This window comes from Staurois parvus, unplaced genomic scaffold (genome assembly GCF_062004578.1).
Source record: "Staurois parvus isolate SC_StPar_1 unplaced genomic scaffold, SC_StPar_1.0 ptg000432l, whole genome shotgun sequence".
NCBI classification, from domain to species: Eukaryota; Metazoa; Chordata; class Amphibia; order Anura; family Ranidae; genus Staurois; species Staurois parvus.
This window is the reverse complement of record NW_028318228.1, coordinates 10,409,946-10,432,126: the sequence shown is the minus strand read 5'-3', so window position 1 is coordinate 10,432,126 and position 22,181 is coordinate 10,409,946. Positions and strand designations below refer to the sequence as shown.

Genomic DNA, 22,181 nt, shown 5'->3' with positions numbered 1-22,181 from the left:
GCATTTGTGAAAAATGGGTCGCTCTCAGGAGCTCAGTGAATTCAAGTGTGGTACTGTGATAGGTTGCCACCTGTGCAATGAGTCCATCCATGAAATTTCCTTGCTACTAAAAATTCCACGGTCAACTGTTCTTGGTATTATAGCAAAGTGGAAGCAACCGGGAACAACAGCAACTCAGCCATGCAGTGGTAGGCCACGTAAAATGACAGAGAGAAGTCAGTGCATGCTGAAGCGCACAGTGAGCAGAAATCACCAACTGTCTGCAGAGTCAATTGCTAAAGACCTCCAAACTTCATGTGGCCTTCAGATTAGCACAACAACAGTGCATAGAGAGCTTCATGGAATGGGTTTCCATGGCCGAGCAGCTGCATCCAAGCCATACATCACCAAGTGCAATGCAAAGCGACGGAGGCAGTGGTGTAAAGCACGCCACCATGGGACTCTAGAGCAGTGGAGACATGTTCTCTGTCGGGCAATCTGATGAACGTGTCTGAGTTTGGAGGTTGCAAAAAGAACGGTACTTGCCTGACTGCATTGTGCCAAGTGTAAAGTTTGGTGGAGGGGGATTATGGTGTGGGGTTGTTTTTCAGGGGTTGGGCTTGGCCGCTTAGTTCCAGTGAAGGGAACTCTTAAGACGTCATCATACCAAGACATTTTGGACAATTTCATGCTCTCAACTCTATGGGAATAGTTTAGGGATGGCCTCTTCCTGTCCCAACATGACTGCACACCAGTGCACAAAACAAGGTCCATAAAGACATGAATGAGCAAGTTTGGGGTGGAGGAACTTGACTTGCCTGCACAGAGTCCTGACCTCAACCCGATAGAACACCTTTGAGATGAATTATAGCAGAGACTGCTAGCCAGGCCTTCTCATCCGACATCAGTGCCTGACCTCACAAATGGTCTTCTGGAAGAATGGTCAAACATTTCCATAGACACCCTCCTAAACCTTGTGGACAGCCTTCCCAGAAGAGTTGAAGCTATTATAGCTGCAAATGGTGGGACAACTCAATATTGAATCCTACAGACTAAGACTGGGATGCCAATAAAGTTCATGTGCATATAAAGGCAGGCGGCCCAATACTTTTGGCAATATAGTGTATGTTCAATAAAGACATGAGAAATCAGAATTGTTTTCACGTCATCAGGAGCCTTCCCTGTCGGCAGAATACAATGATCACTACACGTGGCTGTAGTCATCTGCGGTGATCGCATATAAAAATGTTGACAGGCTGTTTGTTCTGTAGTCGATCAGGGGATCAACTTCAGTACAACCAGCCTGCCCGTAAATGGATCGAATGCTGAACCAGCCGAGATTTGAATTATCTATGGCCGGCTTTGGATAAGACTCAGATCACATTGTATGGCAAATTACTTCAGAAAACCAATTAATTCCAAGGGATTCACATACCTTTTTTTGCCACTGTATATCTTCATTTATTAAAGTGTATTCAAAAATTACTGTGGTGTTCATATCCCCAATTAGTTTTTTTTTCACTGTACAAATGTAGTTGTGATGGACAGCAATGTCTGTTCCTCATTCAGGCACTGATAAATGAGACCCAACATGTTAATATGCCCGAACCTTCCAGTATTTCTACAAATGTGCCTGTTTTTGATCAGTTGGTCTTGAAGAATTAGGTAAAGCTGCTCTAATTGTTTTATTCATTCCACCAGTCTAATTTCACACTAAATTATGCAAAACAGAGAAGAGAACAAATTCATTCCACTTTGTTAATACTGTAGGGTGTTCTACCGTTACATTGTTTTAATAGCCGGGCACTTTGCTTTCAATTTATAAGCCTCAGTTTTCACGAGCCTCATTGCCATCAGCCTTAGACTCTGTTATTGATGATATCTGTATATAAACATAATGTTGCTTTATAGAACGTGAAATGATATCCCATGTGGAACAATCCATCAAGGCTTCTCATGCAGTTTTTGGATAGGACTGCAGCCTTTAGTCATGATTCCCTTATTTTCCTTACTTCTATGCTCCAAAGTGTTTAGGAAAGGCTGCAGTTAGCTCAGAAATAGAATTGTACTGGAACGGTGGAATATGAATTGATTGAAGTAGAACTAAATGCACAACTTTTGTTTCATTTTGGATAGGCTACGGGAGGGTTATAAAATGTATCTTTGTGCAGGAGCTTTTGTAATAAAGACCGCTCACTGCTGCTCTCTCCTTGTGCAGGGTGACTGGTCTTGTCTCCACCCCCTCCTGTAGTTTTCTGCAGGCAGCCTGTAGTGGGAGGAGCTACTGGGTCCCTCTCACAGCTGTTCTCTGCACAGGCTATGTACAACATTGTGGCTGATGGATACGTAATAAAGGGACGCCAGTATTACCACTGAGACTCCAGTCTATGTGATTATCTGGAATAGACGTGCTTAGGATATGTCCGGTTAACAACTATGGATGTGCTATAATGGAAGAGAAAGAGATCTGATGTTCCCTAATATAAATATAATTGGGATTGTTGTCTCTATTGAAATTACATAGGTTGTTTAAGATGGGACTGTCTCCCCATATTGGCTTCCCTCTATGTTGGATCTAAGATAGTCCTAAGGTCAAGCTATCCGGTCATCATAATTAAATCAAACCAGACAGAAACACAAAGGAAAGGTAAAACTAAGGATGATCTTTTGGTAAAATCTACCTGCGAATGCGATAATAATTTGCTGATCTGCTGCCAGCCTTGCCTCTTGGTCTACCTGTGTAGGGATGCCTTGTGATAGCATTTAGATCATACTCCTGTAAATCCTAATTGAAGGTCCCGAGGAAGCACTTATGCGAAACGCGTTGACATTTTTGGATTACTGGAAATGAAGAGTGTTCTGAACTGAAGCAATGTTCTACAAAATTGAGTGGTGACCTTAGAATGGTTTTAATGACTTTTGTTAGTCTGGACCTTTTATGAAATGTAATAATATATTGATTTTATTGAGAAAAGTGTGTTCCCTGGTAGCAGTAATTTCCGACATGTACTTTTTGATCCTTATGTTTACAACATTGTTTATGGTCCTTATGGAATATTTTTCAATAAAACCTTTTGTGTCTAAAGCTAAGCTTTAAGGATCACTAAAACAATGGAAATAACATACATGAAAGCTTCTTATTCATCCAGATCATGGCAAACCTAATAGTGGTTAGTCACAACTGGACTTGTTTTGTGAAATTACATCACCTTTATGGATTTAAAGGAGAAGTGTAGGTTGCTAAAAAAAAACCCTCCAAACATACAGTATATACTCACTTCCATGATGCAGCAACTGTATGGCTTGCTATACATGGATCACAATTCGGGAGGTTCAGTAGGGACCAGCCAAATTTTAATTCATGTATGGCCACTGTGGTTGAACAGAAGTCAATCTACTAAATTCTGTTCAACCGCCCTGTCAATCTTTTCAACACAGAAGAACCCTTGAAATAACTTTCCAGTCTCAGGGAACCCTGGGAAGAATACCCTCCTTACAGATAGCTAAAAAGATCAGTGATGTCAGTGTAAACTTGAGAAGCAGAAATCTCCCAAGGAACCCCTAGCAACCTCTGGAGTAGCCTTAGGGATTCTTGGAACCCTGGTTGAGAAACCATTGTCTATATGCTATATACTGCAGTGCTGATATGTGTATTCAGATGGCAGGGAAGACTCCACATTGTCAGAATACAAAAACACAGTGGGAAAGTTCCCCCATCTACCTTGAATTCAAGGAAGAGCCAGCTGTCAATCAGGCAGCTGGGTGAATACAGACAATATTGTCTGGATCTTTCCCACGCCAGGCATGGTTCTGCCCTGTTAACTGTAAATGTACTCCTGTGCCCATTAAGAGGGGTACAGTCAAAAAAAGGTTTGATCATACTGTACTTTTCTTTTAACTAGAAGATTAACCAAATGTAATGCCAAGATTAAACAATAAATGAGAGCGGTTAAGGACAGTCTTTGTTAGTTGCGTAAATTTTCAAAAGTAAATACTTGCCTAGAGTTTACATTCATCTCTGAATATATTAAGAGCAAAGCCACTGAAACTTTTGCAATATGCTACAGCTGAAGAATGTCTGTTCACTGGGGCCCACTCAATACCTGCATACATTTGGGTCATGATTTGAGATCAGTCAGACATTTAAATCTGTCATTTGTAACAATCTAGTCCCAGGGTTCACATTAACCTACATTTTCTCTTGCCTGTTCAGCACTTTACTAAAGTTCAAGAAGTAGCAGGTGACTGAGTCCCAAGGTGAATGGCAATGCAAATGCTCAGCAAGTGTTTGGATTGTAGACTCGTTTCCACTGAACTTATTTATATCAGTCACTGTGATGTCCGAAACTTTAATCAGATTTATGATTTTACTTTTAAAAGTTCATCTGAATCATCATCTATCTGGAATCTGGTTGCTGTGACCATTACTGCTATTACTATTATTGCCATTACTATTACCATTAGCAGTTTAGTGAATTTGAAACCTAGAACCTTGCTTCTACCATAGTGGCCTTATCTTGTGCCAGGCAATGTTCTGCCTTACAACACATCTGCCTAACATTTTCTGGTTTCATTCAAACCACAGTGTTCTTCATCTTGCTTTCTTCCACATCCTGCTGTGGCCCAGTGGCGTACTTAGGTATCAAGTCCTGGTTCAGCTGCTGGTGGCACTGTGCTTCCCAGAATGGAAGGTTGTAGTTCCAGTGTCCACCGACTAGTATTATTATTATTATACAGTATTTATAAAGCTCCAACAGTGCGCTCAGCGCTGTACATTACAATGGGAGACAGTACATGCGACAGTACAATAACAATACAATGTGATACACGAGGGGTTCGAGGGCCCTGCTCCTTGGAGCTTACAATCTAGGAGGGAGGGGATAGTGGAACAGGAGGAAATAGCTGTGGAGAATGGAGTGGTAGGAAGAGTGGAGGAGGTTGGCAATTAGCAGGGGGTGGGGTACGTTTCCCTGAAAAGGTGGGTTTTCAGGGTGAGCCTAAAGGAGAGGAGAGTAGGTGATAGTCTGATGGATTGGGTAGGGAGTTCCAGAGGATGGGTGACGCCCTGGAGAAATCCTGGAGGCGGGCATAGGAGGAGGAGAAGGTGACCATGGAACTAGAGAGAAGGAGGTCTTGTGAGGAGCGGAGTGTGCGTGCTGGGTGGTACTTGGATATTAGGTCGGTGATGTAGTTTGGGGCAGTATGGTGGACAGCTTTGTATGTCAGTGTTAGGATTTTGAATTTGATTTGTTCGGCAATCGGAAGCCAGTGGAGGGATTGGCAGAGGGGGGTGGCAGAAACGGAGCGGTTGGAAAGGTGGATGAGTCTGGCTGTCGTATTCAGGATCGACTGAAGCGGGGATAGCCTTTGGCGAGGCAGGCCAGTGAGGAGGGAGTTGCAGTAACCGAGTCGTGATATGATGAGGGAGTGGATGAGCTGCTTAGTGATTTCTGGGGTTAGGAACATGCGTATTTTTGGCGATGTTGTGGAGGTGGAGTCTGCATGAATTTTTTTAGTGATTGGACTTGGGGCTGGAAGGATAGATTGGGGTCAAGAATGACACCAAGTACTCTGGCCTGTGGGGGGGCCTGATGGTGACATTGTTGGACGTGATGGAGAAGTCAGTGGGGGGGGGGCGTGGGCTGGGGGGAAGACTAGGAGCTCGGTTTTGGAGAGGTTCAGTTTAAGAAAGTGGAGTGACATCCAGTCTGATATGTCGTTCAGTAGGTTTGTGATCCGGGCGGAGACTGAGGGGGTGAGGCGAGGGGTCGAGAGATAGATTTGCGTGTCGTTGGCATAGAGGTGGTAGTTGAAGCCGTGAGAGTGTATGAGTTGGCCAAGGGAGGAGTTGTAGATGGAGAAGAGAAGGGGCCCGAGGACAGAGCCTTGAGGGACCCCAACAGCCAGCAGATCCCAGTAATAAATTTCCACTTGCTCATGGCTGCTGGAGGGGCAGTTAGGTCCTCCCCTATTAGTGGTATTAGTTCCAGTGTTTTGCTTGCTGACAGATACTTGCCATTATTCTGATCTTGCTCTTGCCCTGCATCCTGTACCCTGCTGCCACCTTCCTGCTCCCCATGTATATGATCCCAGTCCTTGTTCCCCTTTCCCTTCTGTTCCTGGCATCTCCAGTTTACTCCGTTTATCCACTTTCCCCCTTTTTATGTATATATTGTATATATTTAGTTGTTAGTTAGTTTTGTTTGTTGGTTATTAGTCAAGTGTTCTGTCACTTGGTTCTCTTATATTTCCATGTTTGCTGTGTGCTGGTGTTTAGATGGATTTTGGTTTGTAAATAATTCTCACTTAAAGCACACACAGTCTGGTCCCATTGTCCTGTATGTGGCCAAGCAGATCTGGCCATTCCTGCTGCTGATTCCTGACTTTAGTGGTGTGCGCAGGAGACAGTCTGGACTGAAAGCTGACTATCTGGGTGTGCTGTGGCCATTGACTTTTTTTAAAAATTAGTTTCAAAGAGCTGTGAATTCTATAATATGCACTCCTGACCCCTACACTCTGCGATGTGCACGTCTGACCACTGCACTATAGACACCGTATTTTACATTTTATACTCCTGAATACAGCATTATGTACTCTGGGTGGTATATGACATACTCCTGAAAACTGCACTCTAAGTACAATAGTCCTGAATTTCTTCTTAAAGGTAGGCTGTGTGCAGAAAAGCATACATAATGAAATAGTGTGCTGAAGTCTATGTAACACTTTTCCTTGTTACATAGTCATTAACCCCTTACCACTCAGCCTTGTTGTCCCTTTAATATGGTCTCTATGCCAGGAGGGAAGGATAGGCCATCCATATAAGCACATAAATATAAAGTGCAGCGCTATCCCTAAACTTACTAAATGAATAAATATAAAGTGCAACCTAACTGTGCAAAATTTAGCAGTGCTCTAAATAATACCACAAGGTACAAACCTATGTGCAAAATGTGCAATTACAATAAAGTGCAACCCGTGTAATCCCAAATGGGAATAAAGTGAAAATTAGTGACGATCACGAACACAAAATCACTGCAAACATCTGTTATATAAAAATAAGTCCATGAGGAAAATATAGTGTCCAAATACAACATAAGGAACTCTCAATCTTCATGCATGTGATCACACGTGTCCACACTGTGTGAACCCAAACAATAGCTGTAGTGGCCCCTCACCTCCTTGCCAAGACCCCACAGGGTCAGCTTGCTTTAAACAACAGGACACCACTCTGATGACTCACCGGGTCCTCCCCCGCCTCTTACACTCTCTCAGCAGCCTCCTCCTCGGTTCATATATAGACAAAATACTGTTTATTATTCAAATAAATATATAATAAAATTGCTCACTCACATTTAGATTCTTCTAATCACAAGCCTTCAATACCCCATGCTATGAATCTCCTGCATGGGTATTTGATACAGGGATTTCAAGTATGGCCGCCACGCTGGAAATGACGTCGCCGCGCTCCCAGAATCCTCCTCGCGTACCGACACGTTGCGTCACGGTAACACAGGGTTTCATATAAGCAGTGTGATTGGCTGTCACAGTGGTTACAGGATTGGGAGCCAGTCCCGCCAACTCCTGATCATTAGTATGGTCTGAGCACTGTTTTTGACAGCTCAGTTACTGTGCTGGGAGTTCACAGTGAGCGTACTTTAAGCACAAAAATTTTACTGCCCATGGATGCATATGTGCAGTCTGCGTGCATTAAAGCCTACCCTTGTTGCTGCGTCACATATGTTTTACATGGACAACAAGAGGTTAAAAAATATTTTGTGAATAAAGGGACCATGGCATATGTGTGCTGTGTATAGAGAGAGTAGGCTCAAGGTTTTATTTAACAGGGAAGCAGCGGTGCACAGAATCACATATATATATGTGATTTTGCACTTCTGGGTAGGGGGCGCACATGAGCCCTACCCGCGCCGCCGTTGGCAACCTCACTTGTCGATCGCCGGCAATACCCTGCTGTCACCTACCGATCGCCGTGTATCACCCATGGGGGAGAGACTTGTATGTAAACGATACAGATCTCTCCCCTGTCAGCTCCTGCACACTGCTTTGTATTGCTCTGCATAGCAAAGCAATACAAAGCAATGTGCTTACACAGTAAAGCACACACACATCACACAGTAAAACAGCACACAGTTAACCCTTTGATCGCCCCAAATGTTAACCCCTTCCTGTCCAGTGTCATTAGTACAGTGTCAGTGCTTTTTATTAGCACTGATCACTGTATTGGTATCACTGGGGATGTCAGTGACAGTTAGTCAGTTCCCCCCAGTGTTAGAATGCCCGCCGTAGTCCCACTATAAGTCGCTGATCGCTGCCATTACTAGTATTTAAAAAAAATAAAAATTAGTATATATACCATATGCCATTTGTAGATGCTATAACTTTCATGTAAACCAATTAATTTACACATATTGGGATTTTTTTTTAGCAAAGACATGTCGCAGAATAAATTTTAGCCTAAATGTATGATGAAATTAGATTTTTTAAATGTTTTTTACTGGACAAGTTTAAGAGCAAAAAGTCAAAAATATTGTTTTTTTTCTCAAAATTGTAGGTCTTTTTTTTAATAGCGCAAAAAATAAAGACCACAGAGGTGATCATAAATTTCATTTGGGTGCAGCATTGCATGACTGCGCAATTGTCAGTTAAAGTAACGCAGCACTGTATCGCAAAAAATGGCCTGGTTAGGAAGGGGGGTCAATCCTTTGGAGGGCAAGTGGTTAACCATGCTCCTATAAGTCCTTCCGGTTCTTAGCACAGTTTGGCCACACCCACAATTTGGTGCAACTTTATTGCTTTGAGTCACTTGGGGGGGTATTAAAAATGGGTGACAGATTTGCCAGGTACACCACTACTGTGGCAATTTCCATTACAAATGAGCTTGGAGCCTCACCTGTGACATGTGAAAATCTACCTTGCCAGTTGTGATATCAGCACCATTTTTATTCTCTGTGTCATATGAATCCTTGCTTATTGTGATATCAATGTCAATTTTATTCTCTGTGTCATAACTACTGCAACACATCTTTTCAAATCAAAGTGTGTTTCATTCAAGCGTTTAACTATATAGCAAGATTGTTTTGATTAGGCAAACATCAGGAGCTATAAAGTGAATCGGTCAATTGTACTTTTTCAAGATTTCGGAATGTGTTTTTCACAAGATTTAAAAGAAGTAATTGGAAGGTATCACAGGCAGAATATCTAAGAAAATGCGACTAAAAACATTGTATATTTTGAAGATGAAGCTACTTTTTGCATTGATCTGGAATACTTTAACAGCAAATGACAACGAAAAGAAATGTAAGATTTAAAAAGAATTTAATTGAAAAGTTTAGGAACATTATGTTGGCTTTGTAAGACTTGACAGTTCTTTATCTTTATTATATGACTATATTTTAATATGACTGATTAGCAGGCCAATATCATTATGTATTTTTCTTTTTTTAAATCAACCTATTATTTGGTCAAAACATCTCATTAATGGGGTAGTGAGAGATCTATGGACCGGACCTCAGTTTTCACCTTTCTGAACTGAAAACTGTATGGTATCTTACTCCATCAATCTGATTCACTTATGTGCAATACTGCACAATCTCTGAAATTTTCTGTGCTGCAATAGGGTTGATTTACAAAAGACAAATAGACTGTTTACTTTCCAAAGGAATTTTTGATTTGAAGCACCATTCACACGTTGCCGATCAGGAATGCAAGTTCCTGCTTGCGTTTTGTTTTGCACATTTCATGTGTTTCCATGCATTGCACATAAGGTAGCCCATTTACTTGAAGAAGCTCCAGATTTTTGGGGGGCATCGAGCGTCACATGGTTTTTCAGTATGCATTCTCAGAGATAGGCTTAAAGATACATCATTTATATATATATTTTAAAAAATATTTAGGACTGTGAAAATTACATTTTCTGCACAGGCCCTTGTTTTAGCCTGTACATAAGCAGGTGCTTACTGGAGTATTGCCCTGTTTATGGTGTTAATTGTTTCCTTGGTTAAGTGTGTTTTTTGCTGTGTTAGTTGCACTGCTTAGTTAATGTTGCCCAGCAGAGGTGGTGCTGTTTGGTAGACAAGGGTTAACCCTACTAATCAGCCTTTCCCAGGCTTTTCTGAAAAGCACCACCCTGTGCTGGACAAGGCATATAAAAAGGGAAACTGTATCTAGGTAAAATGTCCTGTTTGATCCCACATGGGGAAAGGAGAGTGCTGCTGAGGATGCAAACTCCACTTTGCTGCCCTTTGTGGGAACCCAGTCAGCTTTTCCCAGGAATATGGGCTTTGCTGCTGAATGGGCTATTGGACTTTCTCACCTAATTAAGCTATGAATATTTCATGGGGCAGAAGGTAGCATCAGGGGCATTAATAAAAAACAGAAAAAGCCAAAGGGTGCTTAGAAGAGCATGTACAGTAGTGTGTATGGAAGATGTTGCTGAGAGCTGTTCATCTGTTATATTTAAGTCCTTCAGTAAAGAAATGTTATGGTCAAGCTAATCTGGCTGGTCTGTAGTAAAGGGGGTGCATGAATGGAATATCAAACAATAGGGTTTGCAAGGGGGATGAAGAGAAGTCAGTGTGGACACATTACAAGAGTCTAACCTGCAGTGGAAGGAGAAGAGGCTATATTGTCATTGCTTGGGGTAACCGGAGTAATGTTGGGTGCTTAAGCAGCCAGCGGGAGTTGTGGTGACATGGCATGGGTGATGGAGAAAGGGACTTGCAAGCTTGGCCCCCTCCCTGACAACCGTTGCCCCACATACAGAGACCGATATTGCACCACAGGTTGTCCCAGGTACCTAGCCTTAGATGTCAAGTAAGAGGAGTAGAGAGAGTGGGAGGTCTAGGAAATGGAGAAGCTCAGGAACATGTGAGAGATGATCTCTATGTGTCAGGGTGAAGTCTCATAATGTCACTGAAAATGAGGTGAGTTGCTGAAATGTGCTGGTGGAGTGGGGTACATGTACTGGAAGTTAAGGGAAGTGAAATATACACAAATAGTTAACTGTGGAAGAGGAACCTGCTGCTTTAATGTTACTATTTCATTTTACTGCAGCCTGTAGTGCAGGCATTAGCAAGCACTATGACTGTACCGGGGTCCGGAGAGTAAACCAAACATGTAGAGTAGAGTGAGTTCACTTCTAATTCAGAGTGCTGCCTTAATGATGCTTTCATATGACCACAGCTTCCCGCCTGTAGATGCAAGCATTAGTGAGTGCTACTAATGAGTCCCCCACTGGGTGTGTTAAGCCTCATCCACATGCATTCACACCTAAGCAATGTGCAAGCAGAACATATTCCATGTGGTTTTGAAGTGTTTTCAGGTGTAATTTCATGTGTATTAAGCTTCATGAATATGTTTCCTGGGCTAGGCAATGGGAAAATAGCAGTTGTATTGGAGGAGTGGAGTTCTTTGGAAAAATAAGAGATCTTTTGGAGTAATAACATGTACAAAAATGCACAAATCATGTTTTTACAGGCAATCCTATCAATGCATATTGACCAAATATGCCTGAATACACTGCAAAAAAAAACGTATGTACTTTTTTGAGTATAAGGCATAGAGCATACTCCTAGCATTGGTGGCCAGGCACTATACCTGGCTTCTGTGTTCTTCACCATAGCAGTCCCCTTTCCCAAAAGGCAAACAGGCCTACCTGTACTTGATTGCCCCCTTATACACAATGCTATAGTGCCTGACGAACACAGGTACTTGTGGTTGGTAGACAGGTAGAGTGGTTAGTGACAGTCCAGTTTCAGGGCAGGCTGAGTTCTGAGTGTAGTTGATATCTGACCCAAGGGCATCAACAAGGGAATCCAAACTAGCAGACACAGAAACAAGGCAAACAAACAGGTAGTTTGAAGCACGTGTTACACACACTATCACAAACAAGACTCTGAGGGTTTGGCTGGCTGAAAACAGGTTTGGTCTCCACCCAGAGACCGGCTATATCAATTGTCTTGCAGGTGGACAGGCAGATAGGGTGAATGCAGCCAAAACCAGGATGGTCGAATGAAACCAGCAAGTATCATGGAGCAGGAGTATTACATGCTCCTGACAGTAGGGTGACTGAGTGTACAGGTGTGAATAGGAGCAATTAGGAAGAATGGGATTCTCCTGTTGGGCATATTGGTTCTAAGCTGTTGGACCTTAATTTGCAGTCTATGTGGGCTGCTGCTCAATATGCTGCTGACCTTAGTAGGTCAGTAGTTGGCCGTAGTTTGGAGACCTCTGTCACACACAAAAGGAAAAATGGACAGAAATTTGCTGCTGACATTTCAAATAAAATGTATTATAGGCAGTATCCACTCTCTACTATTAAACTTTACTCTGGAGCCAGCATTAAAGAAGATTTTTTCAAACCTTGTCTGTTAGACAGATATACTTTATGATTTTGTACTTAGTTCTCTTGTACTATTGCTTCCTGGCTTCTCTAGGCTAGGTACATTTGTCGGCGTGTATCTATTGGCTATGCATCTGTCACTTGCTTAGTGCCAAAATTATGAATGGCGCCTCTATGTACTCATCGTTCTGCAACACACTGTCTTCATAATTAATAATGAACTATAATGAAATGTGGTTAATAGTACTGGAAACTTTTAACAGACTGGAAAATTGGTTCTTTAGATAATGTTGGGCTCTTATTGCGTTTGTGCACAGCAGCTGTCATTCAGAACTTGTTATGTATCAGATTAACTCTTTGGCTTGAAATGTGAGTGTGATCTTTAGAATTATAGTGTTTGTATCTGTTTTTCAGATTAGTTTAATGCATACACACAGTCTAGACTACTTAATTATTTTAAAGCAAGTGAAACATGGAACAATAAAATACTTGGGTTATTTCTGTTGTTCACAAACTGAACTTCACCTATTCGTTGGTGCTAATTTAGTTAATTATTATTACCTATCTGTACCAGCAGTGACATCTGTAGCAATCGTGCCCACAGAGATGGACGCAGTCCTCCATTTTGTTAAGAATTTTCCATGTTGTACCATTTCTCACTACCAAAGCAGGCTGCCCCCTCTTTGATCATCCCCCCTCCCTCTCTGTTGAGTGACATGTGGTCGGTGTGTGTTGGCAGAGGTCACAGGCAGCCAAAGCACAGCAGAGAGCTCCGAGCTATAAAACCCCCTAGGGGGCTGGGTGCCATGCTGTCTAAGAAACTGTGCAATCTGGCATATCGTAAAAGTATAAACCAAGTCCCTCACTGAACTTCAAAATACCTTCCAAGGGGTCGTAAAGACAGACTTACTTTTAAAAACTCACTTTTCATATAAGTTGATATCTTCACGTAGGACATAATTACCTAAACACGGAGCCCATATTCGGAAGGCTCAGTTTGAGGCCATTCTCCTGGTATGTTACACCCCTTGGCTGGCATACATAGAAAAGTATATCGCTTGAACCATTCAAGTGTATATTTCATATTTCATATCTAACCGTTCCGCAGATGTGTCTGCATATTAATCTACCCGCGGGTGGAATGTTACATGTACCTAGGAAAAGTTATGAATCTTAATAGCAGCCAGCTACGAGAGCATCTGGTCATAACTTAAGTCTCCACCTACACTTCCCTCCCCACATAAGGCAATTGGTTCTTTGTTGTAAGGAGACACTCTGCCGAGATTCTAGAAAAAGGCTGTTATGCTTGGTGTGTGAGAAAAAAGAAGAGTCTCTTGCTTTTAACATCGAAACTAGCAATAGAGACAAGAAATCCTTTTGACTTATGACACTTGAAGCTACTTAAACCAAAGCGGATTGGCAAGTACTTTAACCCTCTAAATTCCTTTCTGTTATCTCTTTGCTGTGTTATTGCTCTCTGTATATTTATATATATATTGGCTTCATCTTTTTTCTGTAAATATTGTTATTGCACCCTTTTGACCTTTTAGTAATAAATCTTACTTTCTGAAAATGTTGAACTGTTTCTAAAGCTCTTTAATGCAACTTATGAATTCCTGCCGCTGAAGAGCGCTACTATGTGTGTTTAACCCTCTGTATAACTTGCCTGCGGTGACAGTGGTATACAGACAATTATTTCAACCATCCTAGTGTTATTGCTGAAATTGCAGAGTTTCCTCTTTCTCTGTACAAAAAAGGAGGTGGTGGCAGTGTGAAGGGTTAATTGCGTAATTAACCTGACCCAGTAACAATCGCGCTCAGGCTGCAAGTACACAGGTTGTGGACCATTAGCTGGAAAATCTGTGTGCAGGGTGCAGCTGGGCGTGGCATTGTTACGCACATGACATCGCGGTTTTAGATTGGCTAGTCCTTCGGTCACGAGTTTGGTGAGAAGGACAGGGGTCTGATGTCGCGATCATCACAACATCAACCATTGATAACATGTATGATACTTTTTGTGATCTTTAACAAAGAACAAGTGAACTCGAAAATATATAGATGAATACAGATTAAAAATAAATAAATAAATACAAAAAACCTCATTAAGGTCTCTTTCACATGGGCACTGTAGGGCTGCAAAAATATGCAGTTGATGTGCTTTATTTAAAGCCAAACCCCGGGAAAACACTTCTCTGCTCCCCTGGCAAATGGCACTTCCACATGCTCCAGCTTGTGGACTGTCTCTTGGAGTCTCATGTCCAATTCCAGCCAATGGACCCTTACATTGGTCTTGATGACATCAGGATTTTAGACTGCTGGAGCACAAGGAAGAAGTAGAGGAGCAGAGGATCAGGCAAGTCAGTCTTATTTTCTATGCCCCCTAGACCTAAACAAACAGTTAAAACTTGCAGTATAGGTGCAGCCCCACTGCAAGGGAGAATCTTCAGGTTTCATAGAGTTGGGTTTTAGTGTAAGAAACAGGCAATGGCTGCTTTAGAGCCCCATACTCAGTGCATTGGCAAAACTGTGCTTAGCAATTCTGCAAAAAAAAGGCATTTCACAGATGGCAGGCGATACTGCCTGCCACCATGCTCTATAGAGGTGAATGGGGCTGCGTCAGAACCGCGATGCAACCACACCCAATGCACGCACTAAAATCCCTCTTCAAACAATCATGCAGGAGTTCAGATATTCTTTTTGATCATCTGGTAGCTGCAGGGCAGACACTGCTGGCAAAACGATCCACTGCACATCTATAGTTAGCAGCTAGGCACCTGTCAAAGAGGCATTAGAGATTCCCAAACAGTAAGGCTAAGTTTGGACGTGTGGTTGAAGGATGGTTAAAATGTGCAGCTGAGTGGCATTTTAAGTGCCCCCTCCAAAGCCCCCCTTAAGCTGCAATTGGCAGTGAATGGGGGCGTTTACATGTTGTGGTCATGATACTTTGTGAGAATAGGTCTTGAAAGATCTGTATCTATCAGAGGAGATCAAGAGTGCAGAGGAAAGAGGGCCAGAGGGATTTGTATTTAAAAAAGTCCCTGTGCCCCAGGAAGGAGTTGGAAGATATGGATTTGCAACATCTAGCACTATAGATCTAAGCTATGCTGTGTACCACATTGCATTTTCCAAGGAACACAATAAACATTGTCCATACCATGCCTGGGCTTGCATCCTACTGCAGCATGGGCATTTATCGCTACTGCAGTTCACCCATAGAGAGTGTAAGGATGTCCAAACACAGGTGAACCACAATGAAAAGAGTAAGGTGAATGAAGCCTTATAGATTTGTAAGTAAAAATCAATAAACTGCTAATGCAACTGTTGATGCAATCCAGGAAACATAAGTACTGTTCTAGACCATACCTCCATAAATCAAAATCAAATCTATTACGGCTAATACTATTTAAGACACACTGGGGTTGATTTACTAAAGGCAAATAGACTGTTCACTTTGCAAGTGCAGTTGCACTCTGCAAATGAAGTTTCCCCAGAGCTTAATGCATATGATGAAGCTTCACTTAGCAAAGAATACCCAATCACATGCACGTAAAAAATAAATAAAAACATCATTTTAGTTGTGCATGATTGGATGATGGAAGTTAACAGATCTTTGCCTCATTCACTAAGCTCTGGGGATGGTTGAACAGTCTACTTGCCTTTAGTAAATCAACTTCATTGCATTTATGCTAAAGCATTACTCTGGATAGTAAGTAAAATCAGTTAATGCACACCTAATGCTATGCAGGAAACATCGGCACTATGCTAAAAATTAACATTGGACAATAAATAAAATCAAGCAGCAATCACTTCTAAATCTATTCAGGACATATTTCTTCTACACTGAAAAGTATCTCCAGGGAATGCCTAAAATAAATCACTGTGGAGCTAATGCTAAACAGCAAACACTGCACCTCTGCTATGGAATAATTCCAGGTAACAAGTAAAATCAATCAGTGTGTAACTGAGCCTATGCAGAAAATATTGCATCTATGCCAAAGAAAGAAAGTCTTTCCAATTTTATTACTTAAAGTAAAAAACAGCAGACAACGTTTTTGATAGAGTGGGGCCGATTGAGAACCCCTATTGGGATTTTATTGTGGTCTTTGTCGCCTTTTATAAAGATTAGCAGAGACATTACAGGAAGTGAGTCAAAATCACACCACTGAAAGCTATCAACAGAACGGGTATCTGCTCTACTCCTATTTCGGGGACAGTCATAAAGTTATGACTAAAGCTGTTTTGCCTTGTACACTGTGGTTTCTACAATAAACAAGATTATAAGAGCAGCATATTGTAAAAATATTCTTCCTAAATATATTGACATATATTTGAAATACTACAATTTTGTCCGTATTCAAAATATTAAAAAAAAAAAAATATATATATATATATATATATATATATATATATATATTTTTATATATTACAAAATATATGAAAAATATTTTTTAAACATATTCTTCAGAATTTTTTTAACATATAAAAAAGTAATTTTAACATGTATTTTTACCAATATTTGTAAATGCATTCCAAAAATGTAGATTAAATGCATTTTTAACCTCCTTAGCGGTATTCCCGAGTGTAGCTCGGGGTAAAATTTGAGTACCAAAAGCGGTAACCCTGAGCTACACTCGGGCTTACCATGCGGCGTTGCTCAGGGAGTCCCTGCAGCACTCACCTTGTCCTTCGTTCCCGCAATGTGTCCCCTGCAGCGTCCCTGGCCATCTCCTCCGGCCGATGCCGGCATCCGGCTTTCGTGTTCCGGTCCCTGTGACGTCGAGACGTACGGGCGCCGGAACCGGCAGCAAATTTGAAATTTTTTAAAAATGTCATTTTTTAAAAAAATTACTATTACATAGTAAAAAATTGCTGTTTCAATGCATTTCACATACATTTTGTCCCTACTGCTTTGTCCGGCGCCCTGCCTGCATTTTGACTGTTCTTTCTGCCTGGAAACTTAGAAAAGTCCATGGCGTCCAAAAAGCGTCCCTTTAGGTCAAAAGCGGTTTTAGACCAGCTAGAGAACAGCGATAGTAAATCAGAACCACTTGCAGAATTGAGTGATAATGATTCGTGGGGAAATTCGACATCAGACACTGAAAACGATTTTGCGACTTTGCACAGTGATGTGCGAATTTGCCTCTGTATTTCAAATTTCAGTGTTTTTGGTTTGGTTATATTATTGAATTAAATTTATTGTTATTATATTATTATTTTTTATGATTATTTATAAATTATAATTTATGATTTCGTGTTTCAAATTTTATCCTACCCGGGATGTTTACTAGACTCTTGTTCATACAGATTTCAGTGAGTTATTCCTAAAAATTACAGCCTACAATAAAAAACTACATATTTCCATGCAACAAAATGGTACCGCTTTCAGCACAAAAAATCGGAAATAATTATACCGCCGAGGAGGTTAAAGACATACAGTATATTTGAAAATGCATCTTTAAAAATAGTTTTCATATATTTTGTAATAAAAATGCATTTCAACATACAGTATATATATATATTTATTTATTATTTATTGAAATATATTTTGAAATATATTGAATACAGCCAAAATTGTAGTATTTCAAATATATGTCAATATATTTGGGAAGAATATTGTAAAAATATATTTAAAATATATTTTTCTTCCATGTGGGGTGGATCCCTTTTATGGACTTATACTGCTGTGCTACTGCAGATCGGGTCCCCGTGGGCTCTTACTGATGCTGGATTAATTGGGTAGTAGCACTAAATATTTTAGCATTCAGGATTTCCCCTTGCCTTCTGTCCTAGTGACAATGGCCAGTGGTCAGCAGGACAAATAGTTATAGTGAATCTCCCCAATATAAAGTTAGACAGCTATTGTTCAGTATAACAACCTGTTCTAAGTCTACAAAGATCAGCAGAGACATTACAGGAAGTGAGCAGAAACCTCCCCAATGTGAGTCAAATCAAGTGATTTACCAATGGAAGGGGTGACTGCTCTACTCCAAATTAGGTGGCAGCTGTAGAATTTTGGATCTTCCCTCACCTTTTGTCCTAATGACAATGGCCAGTGGTCAACAGGATAAATAGTAAGAACAGAATAGGTAAAAAGGAAATCAAGATTGCAAAAATTCAAAAGGAATGACAAATTGTAAGAGAGTAAGACAAACCCCCAACATTCTTCAAATATATTAATAGTAAAAAGGGCCCTTTACAGAATAATCTAGAATGGGCAACTGGGGACAAAAAGAAGGCAAAATCATGAAATACCTTCTTCAGCTTTGTGCATTCAAAAGAGCATTTAGGAGCTCAAGTTCATAATGGGAATTATTTTGACCTAGCGCCAAATGAACCACTGTGACTCAAAATTTATATGGTCCAGAAATGATAAGATAGAACAAAAAAAGGTGAATAAAGTACCTGGACCAGATGGCATACACCCACAGGTCCTAAAAGAACTGAGCTCTGTCATTTCAAACTCATTGTTTCTAATTTTTAGGGACTCTTTAATGACTGGCATAGTACCACTGGACTGGTGTAAGGCCAATGTGGTGCCAATATTTAACCACTAGCCTACAGGGCACTTTTACCCCCTTCCTGCCCAGGTCAATTTCCAGCTTTCAGCGCTGTTGCACTTTGAATGACAATTGTGCGGTCATGCAACACTGTACCCATATGAAATTTTATCATTTTTTTTGTGACAGATAGAGCTTTAATCACCTCTGAGTTTTTTATTTTTTCTTAAACAAACCAAAAACCACTGAAAATTTTGAAAAATGTTTTTTCTTAGTTTTTGTTATAAAAGTTTGTAAATAACTGATTTTTCTCCTTCACTGATGTGCGCTAATGAGGCTGCAGTGATAGGCACTGATAGGCTGCACTGATGGACACGGATAGGTGGCACTGGTGGACACTGATGAGGAGACACTGGTAGGTGGCACTGATGGGCATTGACAGGCATCACTGATGGGCACTGAAAGGCAGCACTCATATATGGCACTGATAGGCAGCACTGATAGGTGGCACTGATAGGCGGCACTGACTGGCACTGTTAGGCAGCACTGATAGGCAGCTTTGATGGGCACTGATAGGCGGCACTGATGCACACTGTTAGGCGGCACTGACTGGCACTGATAGGCGGTACTGGCTGGCACTGATTGGCGGCACTGATTGGCAGCACTGATAGGTGGCACTAACTGGCATTGGTAGGTGGCACTGATGGGTGACACTGAAAGGCAGCTCAGATGGGCACTGATATGTGGCATTGATGTGCACTGGTAGGCACTGAAATGCGGCATTGATGTGGCACTCATGGGCACTGGCAGGTGGCATGGATGAGCACTGACAGCTGGCACTGATGGACACTGACAGGTGGCACTGCTGGGGCTACACAGATCATCAGGGCACACTGATCATCACTGCCCTGATGATCAGTGCACATGTCCCCACTGAGTAATGCCGATTATCGGCTCTCCTCTTGAGCTGTCAGCGTGACAGAGAGAAGAGAAATGCTTATAACCGTCATTTCCCTATTTACATGTGATCAGCTGTGATTGGACACAGCTGATCACATGACCAAGCCGACATCTTTGGCTCTTTCCGTTGATCGGTGATCCGCTGTGTCCCTCAGACCACCGATCGCTGTGCTGCACACTCCCGGAGCCGCGCATGCATGGTTAGAATGGGAGGACATCATATGACATCCTCCCAGAATGAGAGAACTGCCTTGCGCCCGTCATTGCGAGAGGTGGTTAAAAAGGTATAAAAGTCTTTACCAGGTAATTATATACCTGTTAATTTAACTTCTATAGTTGGGAAGATACCGGAGAGTTTAATAAAGGACCACATAGATGAGTTTTTTCTAGAAAAGATATTTTATGCAACAGACAGCATAGATTCATGAAAGACAGAAGTTGTCAAACAAATCGGCTTTCCTTTTATGAGGAGGTGAGCAAAACCTTAGACAAAAGAGCGGCTGCAGATGTTGGGGGAGGCACTAGGTTGGCTGAATTTTATTACATGGGCTGAACAGAGAACAGTTTGCAGACCCAATACCAGGGCATCAGTCTGGAGACCAAGGACACATACCAGGGGTTGCCACTATCGTAACATGCAACAGGGTGACTGGGTGCCTCTTGTAATGGCTGTTCAAAGGAAATGCTCAGACACAGACATCAAGCCAATGGACTACCTGATAGCTTGTGAGTGACTTGACAGCTTGAAAGTGAATTGTCATATGTAGACCCAGCTACAACATACTGTATATAAGTAGGTCTATGGCTCTTAGCTACATTTAATCTTCAAAAATGTGCAGTGCTAGGTTTACTGCTGGACTACAGCTAACATTACAAGGTATTTTTCAGACACTTCAGGTTGTGAATGGCAGAAATTGTCCACCGTATGAATATATTTTCCACCGATACATCAGATCATTGTCATATCATTTTTTTTCCTTTGCAAATTTCTTTCGATGAGATGTAGAAATATTCATTGCATAAGTCATACATTATGTCTAATTCTGATTCACTAAAATATAACAAAAGAAATAATAAATGTAGAAATAGTTCTGCAATCTATATGCAAGCTTTTACTGTCACACTTGAAATCTGATTTGTGCCAGTTGAGTATTTTTTTTTTATTATTATTCAATACAACAGACTGCTATGCTGTAAACTCCTACAGGAAGATTTTAAATTTTTATAGCGCATCAATATTACCTACGTGGAAGTCGTATATAACAGCATTAATTTTTTCATGCATTTTGTATTTTTTCTAATTATTAATAATTCTCTTTTTTTTATTCTTGCAATTTCAGAAATCTTTCAGGAAACCGTCTGACAACCTTATCATGGCAGCTTTTTCAGAATCTAGAGCTTACAGAATTGTGAGTATTGTATTTCTGTCTTCAAGTTCTGATCCCATTTCTGCAGAGCTGTCCTTGGAGAAATGCGCTGTACATTTGTGCACTATGGAAAAGTGGAAAATATTTTAGAAGAAAACATTTTAAGTATAACCTTATGGTGTTGGTAGAATTAAAGAGATCCTACTAAGTTAAAGATCTGACATAGGGCAATTATATCCCAGTGATCGTACACCAGCATGTAGATGCATCTGTATATTCCAGGTCATTTAAATTTTACGTGTTACATGTTTTATATACCCAAATACCTGTTTTGTGCAATGAGCTGTTAAAGTGGACCTTCTTGACTTTTCTGCACTCCTCACCCCTTAAACACTGGACCTTATTTTTGCTTTGCATTTTTTACATTTCACTCCAGAACTGCCACTCCCTGCCTTTATTCTCACCTAGGCAAAAATGAGGTGCTCCTTCTCCCAAATCCCCCTGTGATATCCCAGGAGCCTGCAGTAGTACCATACAGAATGGCCAGTCAATGGAGCTGGCACACATTTTTGTAGGCCGACTGCTGGCTGCCTGAACCCAAAAGAACCAGTCGGCTAAGGAGGACTAAGATTGTGGTGTGGGACCAGGCTGTGACACCTGAGCACACCAGGAAAATGCTGGATCCTTTGGGCAGGTATGTATATGGATTGAGGACTATCCAACTTACCATTTATGGGGGCTTACAAAAGAACCAGGGGACTGAAGTTCCTTTTTAAATAAGGCTGTGAAAAAGTTAGCTTGTGTTAGGACACTACAGTACTTACCTATATTAGGTAAGTCAAGGAAAACAGGGTAAAGTGACTTTGTTAAAAGTGAAGTTAGGGACTGTAAAAAAAAAATATTCTGACCTAGTTGGATACAGCAACAGTCCAACACCGTAGCTGTCCTTTGCCACTTCCAAGGCCAAGAATTGAGTGATCAAAGACCTCTGATGGGTCAGTTCTCAGCCTTCAATGACCA

The 22,181-nt window shown here is 41.2% G+C and overlaps 1 protein-coding gene across 4 annotated transcripts in view; it reads left to right on the top strand.

The window, feature by feature from the left end:
• NTRK3 (neurotrophic receptor tyrosine kinase 3) overlaps positions 1-22,181 on the top strand; it is a 979,065-nt gene that overhangs the window by 440,112 nt on the left and 516,772 nt on the right. For all 4 annotated transcript variants that reach the window (XM_089687661.1, XM_089687660.1, XM_089687663.1 and 1 more), the window contains exon 5: positions 21,135-21,203. In XM_089687661.1, coding sequence (XP_089543787.1) covers positions 21,135-21,203 — 69 coding nt within the window. The remainder of the gene's footprint in view (positions 1-21,134; positions 21,204-22,181) is intronic.